The 22,596-nt window shown below is 37.5% G+C and overlaps 1 protein-coding gene across 9 annotated transcripts in view; it reads right to left on the bottom strand.

The window, feature by feature from the left end:
• Ntng1 (netrin G1) overlaps window positions 1-22,596 on the bottom strand; it is a 346,569-nt gene that overhangs the window by 62,353 nt on the left and 261,620 nt on the right. For 5 of the 9 annotated variants that reach the window (XM_060392866.1, XM_060392872.1, XM_060392874.1 and 2 more), the window contains exon 5: window positions 12,166-12,192. In XM_060392866.1, the coding sequence (XP_060248849.1) occupies window positions 12,166-12,192 (27 nt within the window). Of the gene's footprint in view, window positions 1-2,132; window positions 2,199-12,165; window positions 12,193-22,596 lie in introns of all 9 variants that reach the window. The other 4 variants (XM_060392869.1, XM_060392871.1, XM_021654035.2 and 1 more) reach the window with 1 other exon arrangement.

The following is a 22,596-nucleotide window of genomic DNA, read 5'->3' as shown; positions in this document are numbered from 1 at the left end:
GTTTGTGTCACCACAAATGTGCCTACTTATGAACCTGCCAGACCATTTGTTGTTGTTTTTGAACTGACTAGACATCACAGAAAATAGTCACATGGTCAACCGTTTAGCAGTATTTAATCTCAGAGTCACCTTGAACATGGGTCTCTCTAAAATCTTTTCATTTCTAAGGGTGTATTGCCTCTGTGCTACTGTCCTTTGTCAATTACAGGGTTGTCTTTCTAAGCTATCCTGCTGTTTCTTTTCCAGTGATTCATGATGAGTTGCTTATGTAAATAACAAAACCAAAATAGGGCCTGCGGGTCACTGAAGATGGTGGCCAGGTGAATTGCAGTTTCATAGAACTAGACAGTGGACCTTTTACTAGTATTTCAGATTTAAGCACTTAATCCAGCTGTGTTACATTTTTAAGTAGATTAATTTGAGCTCCTTATCCACATCCTAAAATTGTGCAGTTGGCCTTCCCTAATGGTGTTTCTGAAACCATTTGTCCCATGACACCAAAGGCATAGAAAATAATCAAATGGGTCTTTTTCAGGATTCGAACAATGCATCATCTTATTCAGCTGCAAAGTTACTGTGGAAAAGTATTAAGCCGTAGAGGTTTTCCTGTATATTTGTGGCACTTCAGTGGGAAATACTGTGTGCCATTTCAAAGATGCTCACAGTGAACTAGCCAAGGAATAAAACCGCTGACCTCCCCCCATTCCTCAGAGAATTGTATTAACAGGGATGAGCTTGGTCTGTATTTCTTCTTCCACATATGTATCCAGAAACTTGAAAAAATCATTTAGAGCAGATGATTAAGGTAATTGTATTTGCTTGTAATATATGTATCTAGGACAGCTTCGATTTCATCACTCTGATCGTGGACTGAAAATGCAGTCCTTCCAATTTGACTCCTCAACAAATTGCTAATATACTTTGTTTTGCTTAGTAGCTATTTCCTGGTTCCTCCTTTTGCTCATTTCCTCCTCCATCTGTATTCATTAGGGTTCAAAAGGAACATCCTGTCTATAACTAAGGAAGGCAGATTTCAGTGATGCATGTTTTATTTTTGGAGAATGAAGGCAAAAGAACACTGCTTTCTGTTGAGATAAGCTCCTATTTATATACAAACACATGTATATATAGGTGAGATATCTGTGAATTGAACATTACCTTGCAGCTTTAGGAGTCATCATCCATTTAAAAAATTTCTATTTCTTCCTATGCAACCCTACTGTAAGTTTTCTATCTCCCACTTTCCTGCTTCCCTCTCTCCTTCTGCTACCCCTCCCTCCCTCCCTCTATCCTTCCATTCCTTCTTTCCTTCCTATGACAGCAGCAGCCATAAATAATTACTGTTCTAAGAACAGACCAGGTATTTTTTTCAAGCTGGTAAAAATGGCTGTTCATTGGTAAAGGGGATAGAGGAATAATCTCAACAAGAAAATATATTAAAATGTATGTACGTGCATCAATGTAGATATGTTCGAAGAGGAGGAAAGAAAAGCAGAGGCAGAAGCAGAGAGAGGGAGAGGGGAAGTGGGAGAAGAGAAGAGAAGAGAAGAGAAGAGAAGAGAAGAGAAGAGAAGAGAAGAGAAGAGAAGAGAAGAGAAGAGAAGAGAGGAATAGAAGGAAGAGGGAGAGGAAGAGAAGGAAGAGGGAGAGGGAGAGAGGGGGAGGGAGAGAGAGAGACCAAAATGTTGTAAGTCTATATGGAGCAATCATAAAGGAAAACAGGCCTGCTGGGAGTTTCAGAGCTGCCCTCATTTAATCAACCTGCCTCTCAGAACAATGGCGGACCCAGAAAATTAAGAAAAGTAAAAGAGAAGGAAGGAGTTTGTGGTGCTCACAAGTTTTTAAAATTTACTTCCAAGGTGTGATGACAACTAAAGTCTATGCTTCTCTTGGTGCTCTATAAATGTGAATTTATTTAAGACTTATAAATTCTGTTCCATCTTATTTTTCCCCCAGTCCTCTTTTATTTCAATATTTCTGGGACAATCTTCATATTAGAAAAAAAATTATTCAAAAGATTCGTTCAAAGACAAGGCATCCACGGTAATGTTCTTCTTAATGGTAAATGACATATAGGATTGTTCCCCCACATATGGGATTTTTAAATCAGTAGGAATTTTAGATGCTCCTACCTTGTTTTGGGTTAGAAACCTCAAGGGAAGAAATATTCGGCCATATCCTATTAAACTTTGGAGGAGCTGCATGCATCAGGAAAAATCAGGGAATGTTATTTTCAGCTATGATGTCATTTGGTCTAAACAATATATATATATATATATATATATATATATATATATATATGGACAAAGACACCAACCACACACCTGTTGTTTTTTTTTTAACTTGGCTGTGATGCAGTTAAACAAAACATGACTTCCACACCAAACAAGAGCAAGCAACTGATGACTCCCAAAACATTGAATGGACATTGTTTATATAGCTACTTCTTTAATGAAGCTTTGCCTTTACTTTAGAAATAAGTATTCTTACACAAATAACCAAACAGGGACTTCAGCAATCCAAACTGATAGGTAAAGCCGGTGCCTGAAGCTAGAAGATAACACTAAAGAAATAATTTCTCACCTGAAGTTTCCATTCTACTCAGTTTATATTTATGGATATGAGCTAGTTGCATCAGTCTTTCAGGAGAGATTCTCTGTGGTATGTTTTAAGTGTGAGCCATTATCTCTAACAGGAAGTGGATCTACTTCCTGTTTTATGGATGCAATTCCTCAGAGAAGGAAGGAGATGTTATTGGTGGTTCTTGCTAAAGAGTAGCCCAAGGGCTTTCCGATAGCGTTTAACTCATGTATGTATGAATATATTTTCAGGATGTTTTTGCATCTCAGTGCATTTCTAAGGTTACTTGTTATAAACTAGAAGTAATCAAGGACATTGTTTTATTTAGTTCCATTATTTCTATTTTAGCTACAACCCCCAAAATACTATGGAAGGCAAGATAACCTCCATGTTTAAGACTTGATGTTCTGAAACTGGTAGTTTTGTAAGCATGTGAAGACCAGGGACAGTAAAGCAGGTGTTTCATGACCTAAATTTCATTCATTAAAGCTATCTCAGAAACACACCTCTCATATGTCATTTTTTGTGACCGCCCAATTCTCAGGGCAGCTGTGGCTCCGTCCCCTCTCACTGCATTACTGTGGATGCTCCTGACTTCTTGTTGGTAATGTGGACTGGCACAGGTTTTAATATTGCTGGTTAAAATTTCATAGGTCTATTTTTTTTTGCCTCCCTGATTAGATTGGATCTCTTCAAAGAAGGACAAAGCCTTTGAGGGACCTTCAATAAGTATCTGATAATTGAGAAATTGATATCAAGTGGCTGGGCTGCTGTAAACAGGTATTATTAGATTGCTTCCTCCATTATTAGATTATGGCCAATAAAGTTCTTGCAAGACATGGAACTTTCATATTACTCTGAATAAGTTCTTGGAAAAGCTAATCTCACAAGACCATTGGTGCCACTGCACTTCTCTTCTGCTTTCACACATATATATGCACAAGCAAAGAAAACCTCAATGTTAATATTACTATATCAAGCAAAATTTATGACTAGAAAAAGAAGATGATATTTTTCTGCATTTGTGTCTGAGGATGGTTAAATAAAAAATACTCAGCAACACAAAGACCAAATATATGGGTGACTCATAGGATGTTGATTTTTCACATTTTGACAATGGGTAGGTACCAAATTAGTGGAACAACTTTAATAGTTTTTTGATGATCAGCTTTGAGGAGTTGTACATTTACACTTTGAGAAAATTATGCAGAGATTGTTGAAAATTAATTAGCTTTATCTTAGTTACTTATATTGTTAGCACCATATTATGATAGTACTAGTTTAGTGAGATGCAAATAAAGCTCATAAGTGGGGGTATGGTTGATAATTTGCAATGTTGAGTATTTAATGACTTTGTCTTGATGAAATAAACACAACCATCTAATTTGTTACCCTGGTAATAAACTATGTCAATAATTTCAAGAAATGTTGTGAGGTATTGTGGCACATGCCTATAATCTGAGCACCTGGAATCTGAAGACAGGAAAATTTCTATGAGTTAAATCTCAGCCTGGGTTGCATAGTCAATTCAAGGTAGCTACAAGCTATAAAGTGGAAGTCTATCTTACAGAATAAAAGAAAGTTAAGCAATTTTATACTAGTTTATACATAAATTTTAGTAATTAACTCCATGAATTAAAAGTTATGCCCTATTCCAATATGTTAAATGTCAATTAATGATATTTTAGGATATCATTAGTATTAGCATCCTTAGTTTTTTTATAGCAATTTAAGGTTCCAGTTTATTGATCTTTCTTGAACTTAAAAAAAAAATAGTGTACATCATTGACCTGTCTTGCCTGAGATTCTTTAGATAGACACTAGTTATTATGTGTGCCCTACATAAGATTCTAGGTTGACTATCATTTTCCTTTTTATTGTGTCACTAATTAGGGTCTTGGGCAAAGGGAAACCCTTGATTTTTGCCTGAGAATATAATTAGAGATTTTTTTCCTAGTAGTTCTTGTTATGTAGTATTGCTAGCATTTTGAACTATAAACAAGTCCTTATCTAATCTTCCAATGGAGCAAATATTATATGCTATATGTTTTTTAGGGAGCGAAAACATCCTGAGATATGGATATTAATATCTGTGATTTTCCACACCCTCATATCTGGCTACTATCTATTCATATATGCTTAGATATTTGGCCAAACATGATATTTTTTAAAACTTGATATCTCCTCTTAAATTAAAAAAATATTGTTTTATATTTACAAGGCCAACTTAGAAAACAATAAAAATTATCATATTACTCTCTGATTATTTTACTTCTCTTAAGATTCTGGCATTAAGTTAAATATTCAATGTATACAAACAAATATTTAATTCCTTGAAGTAAATTAGGCACTTTGGAAAGTATAGAGCTAACATAATTGAAGCCTGTTCTATCTTCTCAAATCCAAATGCCGTGAAACCTCTAAGACTCCTCAGCCATTGGGCTACTTGTTACAAGCAGATAAAGAGTGAAAATAGGACAATCTTATACTACATCAAAAGAACTTGAATTGTATTAGAAAAACTGCTGCAAATTTATTGATTTCATTTTAGTCCCCAATCAGCCAGGAGAATCTCTTAGTTTTGTTATAAGGCAAATGGCTCTGAGAGTCATAAGATAAGGCATTTGGTCTCAGTCGCACCACTTAGGAGCTGTCTAGCTGTTAATTTCTCCAAACTCCACTTTCCTTATGTTTAAGACAAAGATGCTAGAGAAGTGATTTTCAAGATTTCTTTCAGTTGACAAGTGTTCAACCAGTGGTTCCCTTGTGGCTTAATAAGAACACACTGAAGTTTATGGAAGCACAAAGCCTATCAGGATGACACATTTGCCCTTTAGATTTCCTTCTATGAGAGGAAACACTTGTTGGTTGCATGCTTTGGTTGTGGGCCTACCACAGTCTCTCCTTCATCCTTCGTCAGAGCTGAAAGGGCCCTGCTGCGGGCCTTGGAGACGGTCAAACTCCCCCGAGTAGTCGTCTGGGACACTGGCCCATATGAGAAAATAGACTGATGTCTTGCTGTCTCCTTAACTGGACACTACATGTTAAAGAGAAGATAAGGAATATGTACAAATATATCCTTAAAAATAAGCAATCTGTTAATATCTGTAATAGCCACAGGTTACAATTATCTCACTGTTATTTTAGAATTCAAATTATATCTGTTAAGAGCCTAAAAAAATAACTATTTAGGGGAAGTATATTTAAAATGTGGTACACATAAACAGAGCTCAGACCATAGCTCAAATTCTCCCGCTGTACAAGTTCTTAAATTCTCTAAGCCTAAACTTTCTCACTGGTAAAATGGAGAATATGGCATTGCTCGTTAGGGAAACTGCATTTCAATAAGCATCCAGCAGCTATTCGTTTCTTTTATATTTGGGGTTCCTGTAGCCATGGAGATACAATAATATAGAATGAATATTCCTACAGACTCAAAGTAGGGAGAAGAATGTGCTCTCCATTTTTTTTCAGTCTTAATTTTTACCAAAGCAATTGATTCTGACCTGTATAATGCTCATTAAGATATAGCTTGCTCTAGGGAATAATCTGGTTTGAGACTGTACCAATAAACTCTACTGTTCAGAATGAAACAAATTATCTCCCAAAACTATGGTAAATGTTAGATTTCAACTTTTCACAATATAGGGATGGTAATTTACACATTTTTGGAAATGTATTTGGAAACATAGTAGCTTAGCATTTGATTCAAATATGTAGTTTCCTGGATTCTTTTTGTTAAAAAAATATTGTGAAAAATTATAAAATGATTTATTTATAACACTTGAAATCCATTTTCACAAATTAGAAAAGTTCAGATTCACATTATAAAAATGAGAATCTGGAAGAACATTTTTTTTCCTCCTTTGTGCCCAAGGAAAAGATTCTCTACTGTACATTGGAAAGAACCATCTTAGAATTGCTAAGAACTGACCATCTAATTTCTGCACCATAGTGAATGAAGCTGAAAAGTAACCTTGAAGCAGAAACTAAAGACTTTTGATTTGTATAAGCGACTTTTAAAGGTAAGATTGCCTTCGAATATTGTATCAGTTGATATTCACAAAGCAGAAATGAAAAGTAAGTTTTAGTTCACTTGTGGACAGTCTTTACAGACTGAATAAACTGACTTCTTTCCTATCAAGGAGAAAACATATATTTTTAAAGAATATTCATTACATACTCTCTTGAACTATGGTGTTTTAAATAACCAGGAGGCTATTTCTTAAGCCGTGCTGAAACACCTAAGGCAGGGGTTGGAAACTAAACATTATCTGGAACTTTACCTTCGCTTCATGCATAAGATAAAGTTAGAGGAGTTGTTCTTCAAATCTATTAATGGCACTAGTGTTAGTTTCATATTTTGAAGCCCACCATGCTATAAGCTGGCATTGAAACGATGCTGGCTTCTTAAACACACATACAAGGGACTATAGGTACAAAAAAAAAATCACAGGGTCTTTTGTATTTATGTCATCATTGCTAGTGTTCTGTGGAAAATCTTGACATAGCACTATTGATGTCCCTAGAAAGGATCCACAGAAGATCCCAAAACTCTTCAGGAGAAATTCCCTTTGCTGTATTCATGCCATTTTCACAGACACTAGCCTACTTCTTAAAAAGACAGCATCATTAAGCTGATGGGAAAGATGAGTTTAATGTCATAGTAAGAGGTCTGTCCGAAGTCTGACACAATTAACTCTAATTTGTTATAAGCAACTAATTTAACAGATGAAAAGATAGGTTTATTCTCACTTATTATGTGTAAGCATCTTTCAGAATTTGCGTAGCTCATGTACTGTTTGTCTGTCTGTTTGCATAGGAATGGGTCAACCCAGGACACAAGAGGTTTCTTAACTACATAGAAAGAGTCTTGGCAGGAGTCAATAAATCCAGATTTTTTTTTTCTAATGTGATCTCTTACACTTCATTTAACGCTATGAAGTTACACAGGCAGTCCAGCTCATAGTACACTGGGAAAGTTATGTGGCCCCTCTGAGCCTCAAATTTACCATGTGTAAAACAGAATTCGGCAGAAACCTATGGTACATGCCCCTACCATTCAAATAATCTATATCTGTATAATTTTTCTCATGAAGTGGAGTGGTCAGTTGGTCAGCTACCCATTGGTACTCCAAAAAGAGTTCAACTGGCACACCCTAGAAAGAGCTACTGCAGGCAATCACAGGATTGTGTCTCAGGGTTCATTATAGGAACCTTGATATATTTTCTATCTGGAAAACGACCTATCTTACAGAGACAGCTAGCAAAGTAGAGATTTTTAGCTCACACTTAAAAAGTAGATTGACATTCTAAAATTGACTAGGTAAAGGTTAAAACCTAAAAAAAAGAAAGTCAATTTGCTCAAGATGAGCAATTCTTGTCAATAAAGATTGGTAAACCTCTCAAATTTTTCTTCTCTCAAGTGGGAGATTCTTACCCTCTCCCTGAATATTTGATTTTTTTTTTCAGGATTAAAAAGGCAACTATGTCCTAATGTTCATTCAATTTTGGGATAACAACAAAGGTTTCATGAATATGAAATGCTAGTTACACAAATATGAAATGGATCTGTGATGAGGATACTAGATACATGATAAAATAGTCCCAAAAGGCATTGCACTTGAGACCTTAGCTTTCTTTCTAGAACATCAGCAAACAGTGCAAAATTAATGTAGCACACCACAGCATAGCAATTTGCCATGTTGCTACACTAGCCTGATGATTTTTTCCCTCATTATATAAAATCTAATTAGTTAAAGGGCAACTCAATGGAACTTTTATTTGGGGGAATTAGGAGTATTAAAACAAAGGGGGAAGGGAATCAAATAGACATGGTAGCTCTCCAAATAGAGCAAACACGATCATTAATAAAACTTGGGTGGGTAAATGATTAACCTTTTTATTTTTCCTTCTCACCACTCGAGTTTCTACAACAAATCAGCACTGCACAGAAATATTTGGATACTGTATGGAAAACAACTTTTACAAGGTCTCCAACTGGCATCAAATGTTCTCAAGTATGAAAACATCTCTGGGCTTTCTCAACAGGCTGATGGATCCCTGCAGGTAGCATTTCCCTTGTTTAATAGTCCTGCCAATTAAATCAAATTAGAGATGAATTTTAAACTCCGTGATGAAGGCAATACTCATTACAAGAGAAAACAGGAAAATGAGATATTTCCCTCAAGTGAACTGTTGTTTCAAATTTAATAATTAGGGCATGGGGGAGGGGAATGTCAAACAGTTCCATCACTGTTGTATGCTTTGTATAGCATCACATCAGTTAAATGAAAGTTATTTAGGAGAATAATCTGTAGTGAAGGTTGCAAACCATCAATATCTCTATTTTGTCTTTTGTGCTTATTTAAAATAAAAATTTTCTTTTTCTAAAAGGGACTTTCATATTTGGTTTTCTGGAGAATTTACCTTTCATATCGGAATCATCTGTCATCTACCATTGTAAGAAATAATAATCACGCCCACAAAGCTAGTAAACATTAACCCCTCTTGCCACTCTAATTATACTCTTTGTAACATATTGTTTAGCATGATTAGTGCAACTCTTTGTGCTGCTGGACTGAGCATTAGATAATATATATTAGAAAGTAATGACTAGGTTCTCACTATAAACAAAAACACCCACAATAAACCATCTATTAATTTGTATCATTAGCATCAACAAATGTCCATTTAAATAAAGTTGTGAATCATATGTATAGCTCATATAGAGTGATACCTGAGTGAAATGCTATCGTAGGAGGTTAAGTAGAAACAATGATCATAAAGCTCAAATGGCTACAGATCAATTTTTGGATTCGTTAATTGCTGATAATACCACGAGTAATTTTTTTTTAAGCCGTGGGTCAAAGCACATCAAAATGACTGGGTTTTAGATCAAGTACTCTTGGGATGTTTGAGGATCCTGTTACCTAGTAAATGGGCAGCAGCAGCTACAAGTGACCTTAATGGGAAAATTTTTAAAGTTTTTTAAATACTTCTAGCAAATGATCGGAAAGGGTAGCCACTCTGTCTATCCATTGAATCTTAATACTGATGTTGACAATATGAGATCTATACTGAAGTCTATTGGAGCTAAATCTTCCAGCCATTATAAAATATAGCATATGCATGTAAACTTATGGTTACATGCGTCAATAGTTTACATCAATAATATACATCATTTATTTTCCATAAAAATTACTCTGATGGTCAGAGACTCAAGGGTGTTTCATTTGTTACAGTGAGATCTTCCTAGAGAGCTGCTGGGGTTTGTATTCACTGATTTCTTTACAGCGAAGAGAAAAGCCCTGGGAAATGCACAGCTTAGTTCAGTATCCAAGCAGCTTCCTCTTCTCTGTGTCTTGCAACTTGAAACCATCTGCCCATACCCTCTGCACCTTCTAGGCCTGTCAATGAATCATCTACATGTGAATTCTTGCTTTGTGGAGTGGAGAGGAATTCACCAGTGCACACAAGAGGCACCATATAAGGCCACAAAGAAGGAACTTGTTAATGCCATCAAAGACACCTGAAAGATACCATCATGGTCGATGGTGAATCTCTTCGCCTTAAAAGCCAGGCAACAGGCAAGCTAGTCCTGGGTGGGCCCTAAATGCTCTTCCTTCTTGCCGATTAGAAGTTTTAAAAAAGAAACAACCCCCCCCAAAAAAAAACCCCAAAACATTTATTGTGCTCTAAGATGAATGGCCAGAGGCATTCAGACTACAGATTATAATTTTGAGTCATAGGGTTTTTGTGACAGATATTAGGAGTAAAATTTTCTCAGGTTCCTGATAATAAAGATTAGGACATTTCCCAAGGCACAACACAGCATCCTTTCGGGTCGCCACTGCTTTCAAAAGGTAACTGTGCAAGACAAAATTGGAAATTCCTGATTCAATGTGTAAAAGGTCAACATCTGCTGATGCTCAGAGATGGGAGATGGGGTGGAGGCTGCCAGATGAGATGCGGAGTGAGCAGGTACAGTAAGAGGTCCATGCAACACACAACTGGCTCTCGGAACAGAAACACACCCCAGCACCAAAGAACCACTTTTCCATTCATCCATTTCTGAAGCTCTGGACATGCCAGATCATGACAGCCCTTCTGGTTCCCTCTGCTCTAAAAATGCTCAGAAACAGTTGTCAAGGCCTGAAAGGAGCACTTTGAGGTACATACATAGGCAAACACCAAGGGCTAACGCAGAAATATTAGATTATGAGAGCTGAATGTTCTCATTGGCAAGGTTGCAGCCCAACACCATTTTTGTAGGGTCACAAAGACAGTGCTGCAATTGTAGGTTTAAGTCGGAATGGTGCTTCTGATACAGAACAACTGATTCTCCTAGCAGCCAACATGTCTAACGCTCTACAAATAAGTGCCCAGGCCTTTCCACACGTTTAACTAAGCTGGGCTGATTAATGAATTAGAAGAGCTGGTCTTGCATGTATATGAAGGGGCAAGTTTCTTTATCCAAATTATCAGAATATTGCTTTTGGAAGGGTGTGGGTTTTGGCAATACTTCAACTGCTGTTATTTACACTGTGAACATTCTCCCTGGTAGAGCTCTTAAGGCGCCAGCCTTTGATGAGTGATCATTGTGGGAGCCATTCTTCTTCCCATTGACAGTCCATAACTGAGGCTTCCTTGGTATTTTATTCCTAAATCAGTTACTCTGTAGTTGCTCCAAGCTTTTTGTCATTGGACATAAAGGGCATGCTATAAAACCTGTGTGAAAATATGCTCTGAAACAGCATGGTGTGTGTCTGTAATGAACACTTCCAGCACTGGATCAAGCTATACTGATTCAGAGAGGAAGAGTAGTTGCAGCCTGAGTCTCTTGTGGTGGCTGGATATGCTCAAGGAAAGGATTATCCAGAGAAGGGAAGGTTTCTCTCTAATCCTTTGGATTTCTATTAAGATTTCTTTAAGAATTTTTGGCAACCATGCTTATATTTGTATATATACACTTTTGTTGCCAAAGTGGAAAAAAAATGAAGGACCCCAGAATGAATTGACCTCTAGAATTTAGGAGAGAGGAATGGGTGGTGTACCAGCTGATTGTAGTTAATTCCTTAGGATGAGTAGTGATCATAAACCTACCTCCTTCAGGCCTTCACAAAACCTACATTTTAATGCATTAAAAAATTTCCTCCCTGGCTTCGTGGTACTCTCCTTGAATTTCAATGAGCAACACCCACAGCGCTCATAGATACTCATTCTCTTCTCTCAGTTAGTACCAATCCACACTTGGTCCTACAGAGAGAATGAAATCTGTCCTTGGTTACTAAATATGATTACACGGGACAGCACATCTACATGATATGTTTATCTAAGCAAGTGCTTCTCTGTTCAGGTCTCTGTTCGAGTGGCCTTTATGAAGCCAAAGTCATCAGGAAAGTTGGCATCTCACATTTACAGAAGAGTTGTGTATGAATCACCTGTGCCTACTACCATCAGGGAACTTGAATTCCCATGGATTGTGATTTATCGCATCAGAAATGGACACAAGAAAAGAGCTCTGAGGAGCTGAACAACAAAGCAAAGCTGGCCTAGATTTGGTTTGGTGATGGTTTTACTTACTACCAATACTGGAAATGCTGGGAATACCTGTGGAGAAAACAAAACAAAACAAAACATTAAAGAGCTGTTAGCTATTGACTATGTGACATAATTAACTTATAGCAAAAGTCTTAGAAATTGGTAACTACTATTAGTAGAGATCACCACCAAAAAATTACACAAAACATGGTGCATATGTATTTATACAAACACACTAGAACCATTTGCAGTTATTCTTGAACTCCTCAGCTCATCAGAATTGAAAAATTAATGTCCACCAGGATGCCTGGTGACATCAAATATTTTGTACTTATTTATAATGCTAGTGGATTAAATTCTATATGGTACATAACAGATACTGAGCTAGGCTTTTGTCTGGACCATACTACTGAATATACAGCATGTGCCCCTCAGCAAATATATCTGCAAGTGTAGTAGGTCTCTTTAACTGCATTATCAGAAGCATACATTAGCTGCTGAAAAAATCATCTGACAGTTTGATTAATTTCACGTAGTCATCCTTTTTACTCCTCTTTTACTCATCAGATATGTGGATTAAGCTCTGTAATAGAAACTTAATTGAGCAGAATAATTCAAGAATACATTACATTGTTCATATTGATCATGGATCCACTGATGATTTCAGCTTCACTTTGATTCACAAATTGTGCCAAGTTAGTGGAGCCATTTCAGAGTTTGGCCTGAAGTGGTACAAATGTGGACATGGATTTAGTCTGTGTCCATGTTACCGCTCCTACCTAGCAATATAGTACTTTGACAGAGTGCAGCATCTCAGCAGCCAAGACATCTGAGTCTGAAGGGTGACTCCAATTCCTAAGCTCTTACCAATTTCGTGGTCTTGGGCAAGTTCTTCATATCAGTGCTCACTTCATTTCATATGTCTCTATCTGTTGTGGAGGTTATATAAAGTGATATATGGAAAGTACATAGACCATTATCTCATATGTAATAGGGTTTCTCTGGGTAGCCTTGGCTGTCCTGGACTTGCTTTGTAGACCAGGTTGGCCTCGAACTCACAGAGATCTGCCTGCCTCTGCCTTTCTGAGTGCTGGGATTGCAGGAGTACACCACTGCATCCAGCTAAATAGCAGAGATTTACCTCATGACACCAGGCTTATGGTTGGTATATTGGTGACAATGAGGTGAGGTTTAGACAGTCCTGAGGAAGGGTCATGCACTGAGCACTTAGGTGACATTTTAGCTACTTCAAGCCTGTTTCCTCGTCTGCAAAGGGGCCAATCATATCTACTTTATCAGGGTGCTGTAAGGATTGAACAGGATAATCCTTGAGCTTATAGGGTATGCAGCCAGTAAGTAAGAGCTGTTAATGAGTTGGTCAGAAAGAATCTGTTTTAGCTCTAATCTTCTAACAACTGCCTTCTGCTTAATTGAACTTTTCTCTGAGACTTCCAGCTTTGTAGCCTTTTAAATAAAGCCTTATTTTTCTATGTCCACATGAGAAAGGGGAGAATAAAGAATAAAGGATTATTATGGTGTATTGAAAACCTGTAAAGAGGAAAGACTATCTTATTTTCAGTTATTAGGTAAATAAAAGGCTTGATTTTAGGTGTTTGGAATATACTTATTTTGTAATTATGGTTATTGCATATGTTTCTCTCTCTCTCTCTCTCTCTCTCTCTCTCTCTCTCTCTCTCTCTCTCTCTCTCTCTGTGTGTGTGTGTGTGTGTGTGTGTGTGAGTAGGGGGTAGAGTCCACATCAGTGTGTGTACGTAGAGGGCAGAAGCCAATGCTAGGTGTCTTCTGAAAGGCCCAAAATTCAAGGATTCCTAACAGACTCCATGACAGCCTCAACTTCTCCTCAGAACGAGTAGGCCTGAGTTTCTGTTTCCTGGAAACACTCAGGCAGTTACTGGAAAAGCCACAAACTGCCCTGGGCAGAAATCTCCCCTAGACAGGGGAATAGGAAAGTACCTACAATGCGGAAGTCTATAGATAGCTTGTTCAATGTTAGTTAGCCCATCACTTTGCAACAAGCCTGCTTTTGCTAAATGTAACTGCTAAGCTGGAAATTCCCATTCCTTGCTTATATCTCAATAAAAAAATAACCCTGCCTAACTGCTGTTCTGGGCTCTGGGTATGGATCCAATGTGTTGGTGAAGTCTGGGGGTCTGGTAAAGTCTGGGAGTCTGAGATTAAGCCCAAATAAAGGCTCTTTGCTTTTGCGTATGTGAATCAGACTCCCAGTAGTCTCTGGGAACTTCGAGATCTGGGCATAACATCCTCCTCTATTCCTTTTCATCATATTTTTAGAGACAGTGTTTCTCACTCAGCTTGAATATCCCAGTTTGGGCTAGCAGGCTCGCTAGTGAGCCCCTGTGATCTGTCTGTCTTGCCCCAGCCCACAATGCTAGGTTTACAAGCACATGCCATTGGGCCAGTCTTTTATGTGGGTACTGATGATCCAAACTCAGATTTTCATGGTTGTACAGCAAGCACTTTACCTACTGAGCCATGTCCTCAGCCCCTAAATGTTTGGGGTTTATGTTGTACTTCAGGTTAATACCAATCTCTATTCAATCAAAATTGCAAACTAAATTTTAACATTTCAACTCTCTCCTAAGAAGTAAATTTTAAGCTGAATGTGATTTCTGCAAAGGACAGCTAGATTCCAAGCCCAACACTTTAGTCAACTATCTTTACTGCAATGTGACATTGACTTGGTACTGAATCTTTTTTTTTCCTTCCATTTTTGCAAATTCCCCACTGAGTGAGGTGCAGTGGCAGCATCATAATTTTAGTATCAATTGCAGAAGCTCAGAGTTTCCTCATGATTGAAAACTCTTCTCTCATGCAAGGCACTGCTTGCCTGTTGCAATCCATCAAAGAGAATGGAAGTTAAGATAGCAGGGAGAGACTCTTCATGTGTTTTCAAACTTCCACGGAGGCAGAGAGGGCCATGCATAAATGAAAGGTGAACTGCTCAGGGAGTTCTACCAGACACAATAATAAACAAGCTTGCAAGGCGGCTCACTGCAGTGCTTGCTTCCGTAGAATGCTTCAGAAAGATGCAGAAGTACTTCTGTTCCTCTGGGGCCATCAGTACAGGAAAGCCCTGTTCACTCCCAGTTACACACACAGTGCTAACTATGACTATCCTGAGATCCTATTTTTCTCATGAAGATGCTATTACCTAACACCGAGTGCTTAGAATTCAGGCTCTTCTTCATTCTGTGTGTTTTGGTTTTTTTGAGGTATTGCCAGATGAATCACTCTTTATTCCATGTCTGTAAAAATGGTAATTGCTCAGAAAAGATTTTTAAACTGCTCATTTGAATAAAGAGTTTTGAAATCGAATATATCTGAACACCATGGGATGCCCATTAATTCAATTCCAAATGTTATTTTCTCCTAATGGTTCCTATTTTAACACCAAAAGTACCTTACTTTGGTTTGTCTATGGACAACTGAAGAACTTAGAAAACCCACTGCATCCACAAGAAAGGCAATACGTAAGCTAGAGAAATATCTTAGGAAATCAAGAATATAATGCAGGAAGGGCTAGAAATGGGAAGGACGGTCTCTTCAGGCTCCATAAAACAGCACCAAAGGATCAGATCCCATCTCACAATGGTCACTGCAATCATAAGTAGGATTGTGTTTGGCGAAATTGCCTAGGCACAAGTTGGCTTCTTGTAATGTGGTATATTTGGGGTTAAGAATATTTTTACCTCTGACACTGAGCTCATAAATGTTTTCTTCCCTTCCTTCTCTATATCACTGCTGTTGGCTGCTGTTGGTCTCTTCATGATCTCACAGCTCTTTGTCTAGGCATCCATGATGCATTTATTTATTTTTCTGTGATTCAGTTGTGCTTCTCCAAGAGAGCAGAGAGAGCAAGCCCATTACATTTTCTTTTCTGTGTTTCCACCATTGTCTTGGGACAAAGTATGATACAGTAAAGTTTCACTGCATATCAAAACATTGGTTATGGGAATTGAATATATGGATTCATGCTTGATTGTCAGGTGCTTACTGCAGGCCTGTATTTGCAGCCGTCTTTCTCCTTTTTGTTTTGTGATAAGGCCTCACTAAGTTGCTCAGTCTGACCTACAACCCACTCCACATTCCAGAAGGATCTTTATGCTGTGATCCTCCTGCTTCTCCTTCCATGTGGCAGTGATTAAAGGTCTGATAGGAAGAAGTATTAAATATACAGAGTCCTCTCACCAATTTACCATCCATGAAACTCACTGGGTAAACTCTAACTAGGTGCTCAGCCGGAGAATTTGTCTGGCATTAGATGTCTGGTCTATTTTATTTCTGGTCCTTTGCTCACCCTTTTCTCTTAATCCTAGTCTTGATTCATTTATTTATGTTGTTTTTTTTTTTTAATTACCCATGGACAAATACAGGGTTTGGGGGACATATAGCATAAAAAATTTAAGAATTCTCTTTAAGAATAAGCATATAACCTTAAGGTTTAAAGTTAGATATGAAATCGAACTTTTTTTTTATTTAGAAGTTCAGAAAAGGGCCAGAAATTTAGATTCCATTGTTTAAATCCATCAAAGATACTTGAGAAAAATATGTAGATGTAGTACATATTAAAAATACACTAACAACAAAAGGGAGGAGGGAAACAATATATGCTAATTCTCAAAAAGCTGGTAAAAGTTTGATGTCTTAAAGGGATTTAAGAAATCATCTTTGCAACCTTTCATTTCACAGAGCTGCAGAAAGAGCAGCAGGTACCTAGGCTGACCCCTTTATATGCAGAACAGGAGCTTGTGACTCACAGGCCTTGTCTGAGCAGTGGAAACTCAGCCTGCTAGAAGCAAACACAGGTGTGGATGACCTTCAGTGAGAGGCTCTGCAGGGCACTGACGCTTCCAGCACTAAAATGTCACCTCCCTGAAGAATATGTACAAGTAAGCCAAAGGGGCGTTATGCCACCATGTGCCACAAGACAAAGAAGGCAGGAAGAAGCTGGCAACTGTTCATCCCTTCCTATTCTCACATGTATTTTAGTATTTATGATAATGGAATTCTGCTGAAGACAGAGACAATACTCTAATAGAATGTTATATTCTGATAGTTTCTTCATTTTCTTGCTCTTCCTCCATCAAGCAAATAGGTAAAGGAAGTGTAACTAAAAGAAGGCAACATGTAGGAAATCTCAAAACAAACAAATAAACAAACAAACAAACAAAAAACAAAACAAACAAACAAACAACAAAAAACACCCAATCTGCAGAAGCAGATTAAGGCAGGGCTAAAGCTATAAACTCCTTTGAGAACCAATGGCAGATCTGCAGTTTTCCATTAAAAAACATGGTAAGAATTCCATGTGCTTCAGAATGCAAGGAAAAAAATGACCACTGGTGTGATAGATGGTTTGAAAAAAACCCATAAAGTAGGTAAGTAGATCATCTTCCAGTCAGACTGCAGCCATTGGGAATGCTTTGTTTTAAAATGCTTTAAAGAAGAGGTCAAGTATGATAAGAAAATATTCTGCAGACTAATCCTTATTTTGGAGGAATTGTTTCAGGGTCTTACAGTCTGGGTCGCTAGTCCAAGCTCTTGTTACTAGTAGGTGTTGTCCCAGGGACTTGAAAGTAAGGGAAATAAGATTGCCTTCACAAAATGACACTGTAGAATCCTCGTGTAAATTATCTTAATTGAGATAGTCAATGTCACCTTTCTGTCAGAAGGGCTCTGGGAATGAAGTGTACATACATGGCAAGCATGGCTGGCAGAGGTGACATTAACTTCCTGTATCAATGTACCTGGCAAATGGAAGAATAAACTCATCAAAGGTGGGATGTCTAGGAAAGGAGACCACCTGAAAAATAGGATGGCATTATTGTGTCAGGAAGCGGGCTGACAACCCGGATGTCCTCAGACTCCCCCTTCTCCTTTGGAGGAAGTCTGACTTTGGTGGGATGTGGGTGCAAGGATGTTTCAGCCTGATGTTATTAACATGAAAGCCATTTAAATTTCCTGCTCTTGTGCTTACAAAGCAGACTTTGGAATATTATCTGACGCCAGGTACAGCCTTAATTGCAGGAAAGAGGATACACTGGTCATAAGGTTTTGAGTATTTTTCATGTCCTAGCAGTTATTTTGTATTATGGATAACAGCATGGTACTTAACCACAGTTTATCTTTCCCTATAGCTATCTCCAGGGGAAGACTATGCTGATCCTATGCTAGCTCCCAATGTGAACATAATAATCATAGTAACTAAATTCAGTGTGGTATGTCTCCAGCTCTACCTTACATATATTAGTTCATTTAATTTTTATGTCAACTCTATGAATAATAAGGCGAATTTTACAGATGGGGAAAATGTAAATAGAAAAGGATGTGTCACTTGCCCAAAATCAACCTAGTCAATTGAGAAGAAAATTGAACTTTGAACTCAGAACTAATTTCCTAATTGTAGACTATAACCATCACTTTATACAGTCATTCTGTTTGTTACAGAGTGAAATCTCTTATCTACCATTCTCAAATTTAAAGAGAAAATGTGAAAGTGGAAAGCTTTTCCCAAAGTACTCCTGAAGCACAACCTAATGTGATATAAAGTAATTTGGAGATAAAGACAGTAACTATTATGTATTGTCTCCCCTTATTCCCTTGGTGAGAATAATCATATAAAATGCTTGATTGAGTAAGACTGTTGATATTCTATCCTGGGAACTATAACAACATAATACGTGTGCACTGTCTTACCATTCAAAATTCCAGAAAGTGTTGCATTCAAAACCATAACTGTCCCCATGAGCTTCAGATAAGGGCATACAGTCTGGGACTTATGTGTGAACAGCTTGGAATTCTGCTTGTATACTTTGGTTTAGAAGCTTGTTGCATGCCTAGTCTGTCCTGCACATTTTGTACCGTGGTGACTGAATAGAGGTTCTCAGCTCCAAGGGCTGAGGTCAGAGATTGGAAGTAGTCCAGTAGCCCAGACCTGGAAAGCTCAGGGAGGTCTGTAGAAATTAGCCTGCTAGCATGCCATTTCTAGATGGTTGCATGAATAGTGAATTCCAAAGAGCCTGTTTTATTATTGAATTTCCTCCAAGATCTCAGATGGTCTCTCCCTGTTGGAGACTGAAGACTCTGGTATTAGAGCTGATGGACTGTGAAGGCCACATATTCCAGAATGCCTAAGAAGATGGATGTGAAGCCAATCCAGCCATGCATATGTTATAGGATTATTTAGGATTACTCAACCATTTACCAAAATAACTGCTCATGGAACACTTAAAAGAACCAAGAATAAAGCATAGCCATGCCATTATGTAGCTAATGTTTCAGATCCTGTAGCTAGACAGAGCTGAGTTTAAATCTAGCTTTTCCAAGCATCAGCCATGATATCTTAGGAAGTCTTGCTCATTCTGTGTCTGTGTTCCCCTATATTTCAGATGGGATAATAGTAGCTCACACTAAATGGAGATATTATGGGAAATTTAAGCATATAATGTACATAAAGTTTTCAATGAAGTGCCAAAGCCTAAGTAAGCAGAAGTAGCTCTCATTTTAACATTTTTTAAAAAAAGAAATGGTCAAGCCATTCCATTAAGTCCAGACACACTATCATAAATTAGACTGAGGAAGAAAGAAAGTTTAGGTAGACTTCATTGAGGAGTTAGCATTGAATTTTCTATGGTGTTATGATCTTTACAGATGCTGGTAAAGCTGGTGTGTACTCATTAAAAAAGACAGGAAATAGAATTGGTTGATGACAGCTAAACCAAGCACTAAAAGAAGAGGATAGGTTGGAATGCTAACAGGGAAATACCCTGCACAACACGTGCAGGAGTTTTCAGGGGCATGAATAACAATCAGAGTTTTGTGAAGCCACGACACTTACAGAAGAGCCTGTCTAGTGTTTTAATGCAGAGTGCAGCTCAAGTCCCAATGGAGACTGCCATTCAAATAACCCTAAATGTATATGTATCAGGGGAAAGACAAACCTTGGTTTAAGTCTTCATCTCACTCCTGCTACCCGTGTAAACCTTAATCACAAGAATCATAATCATATGTTTCTACACGTGAAAACATTAAATCAAAACATTAAGTGTGCAGAACAAAGAGAGAATACTAAATGCTGCAAGGGAAAAAGGTCAAGTCAGCTATATAGGCAAACCTATCAGAATTACATCTGATTTCTCATCAGAAACTCTGAAAGCCAGAAGGGCCTGGACAGATATGTCACAGACACTAAGAGACCACAGATGTCATTCCTGACTACCATACTCAGCAAAACTTTTAATCACCATAGAGGGAGAAAACAAGATATTCCCTGACAAAAACAAATTTATGGAGTATCTATCCACAAATCCAACAAGACAGAAAATACACCAACCCGAGGAGGCCAACTACACCCATAAAAACACAGGAAATAAACAACCGCACATCAGCAAAACCAAAAGAAGAGAATCACACACACTCTACTACCACCAACACCAAAATAGCAGGAAGTAACAACTGCTTATTAATATCTCTCAACATCAATGGCATCAACTCCCAACAAAAAAACACAGGTTAACAGAATGGATAAAAAAAAAATGGAGCCATCTTTCTGCTACATACAAGCAACACACCTCAGCAATAAAGATAGATATTACTGCAGAGTAAAAAAGGGATAGAAAAAGGGTTTTCCAAGCAAACAAACCCAAGAAACAAGCTCGAGTAGCTATTCTAGTATCTAATAAAATAGACTTTCAACCAAAATTAATCAAAAGAAATTGAGAAGGACACTTCATACTCATGAAAGGGAAAATCCACCAAGACAACATGTCAATGCTGAATGTCTATGCCCCAAAAGCAAGGTCAACCTCAATCTTCAAAGAAACATTACTAAACCTTAAATCACATCGAACCCCACATTTTAATAAAGGTAGCCTTCAACATCCTACTCTCTCCAATAGATAAATCATCAAGACAGAAACTAAATGGGGAAATAAAGAAACCAACAGACATCATGAATCAAATGAACCTAACAGATCTCTACAGAACATTCCACCCCAAAACAAGAGAATATACATTCTTCTTAGCACTTTATGGAACTTTCTCCAATATTGACCATATACTCAGTCACAATACAAGTTTCAACAGATATAAGAAGAGGGAAATAACCTCCTGCACCTTATCAGACCACCACAGAATAAAGCTGGAACTCAACAACAGAAATAACAGAAAGCTTACAAACTCATGGGAACTGAAAAAGTCCCTACCGAACGACCACTAAAGACTTTCTAGTATTCAATGAAAATGAAGTCACAACACACCTAAACTTATGGTACACAATGAAAGCAGTGCTAAGAGGAAAGTTGATAGCACTAAGCACCTTCCTAAAGAAATTGGAGAGATCCCATACTAGTAACTTAGTAGCACACCTGAATGCTCTAAAACAGAAAAATAGCAGACACACTAAAGAAGAGTAGATGACAGAAAAAAAAATCGAACTCAGGGAAGAACTCAATAAATAGTAAACAAAGAGAATGATACAAAGAATCAATGAAACCAAGAGCTGGTTTTTTGAGAAAATCAACAAGGTAGACAAACCCTTAGCCAAACTAAAAGGCAGAGGAAGAGCATACAAATTAACAAAATTAGAAATGAAAAGGGGGACATAACAACAGGCACTGACAAAATCCCCAAAATCATTAGGACTTACTTCAAAGCCTATATTCCATAAAATTGGAAAATCTAAAGGAAATGGATGATGTTTGGATAGATTTCATCTACCAAAGCTAAATTAAGATCAGACAAACAGTTTAAACAATCCTATAGCCCCCTAAGGAAATAGAAGCAGCCATCAAATTCTAAAAAAAAAAAAAAAAAAGGCCCAGGTACAGATTGTTTTAGCACAGAATTCTACCAGATCTTCAAAGAAGAGCTAATATCAATACTCTTTAAACTTTCCACAAAATAGGAACTGAAGAAACATTGTCAAATTCATTCGATGATGCCACAGTCACTCTGATATCTAAATCACTCAAAGACTTAACAAATAAAGAGAATTTCAGACCAATTTTACTCATAAACATTGATGCAAAAATACTCAATAAAATACTCACAAACTGAATCCAAGAATACATCAAGTACATCAACAGTCATCCTTGGGCTTCATCCCAAGGATGCAAGGATGGTTCAACATACAAAAATCCATCAACATAATCCACCATATAAACACATTTCAAGAAAAAAAATTCGCAGGATTATGTCATTAGATGCGGTAAAAGCCTTTGAAAAAAGTTCAATATCCCTTCATGAGGAAAGTCTTGGAGAGATCAGGGATACAAGGTCCATATTTAAACATAAAAAAAGACTGTGTACAGAATGCCAATTGCCAACATCAAAATAAATGAGAGAACTCAAAGCAATTTCACTAAAATCAGGGATGAGGCATACAAATCGGGAAGAAGTTATCAGTATTTTAGATATGACAGTGTGCATAAG

This window comes from Meriones unguiculatus, chromosome 10, assembly GCF_030254825.1.
Source record: "Meriones unguiculatus strain TT.TT164.6M chromosome 10, Bangor_MerUng_6.1, whole genome shotgun sequence".
Taxonomy (NCBI): Eukaryota; Metazoa; Chordata; class Mammalia; order Rodentia; family Muridae; genus Meriones; species Meriones unguiculatus.
Note: the sequence above shows the minus strand (reverse complement) of the source record. Positions and strands in the feature narration are given on the sequence as shown.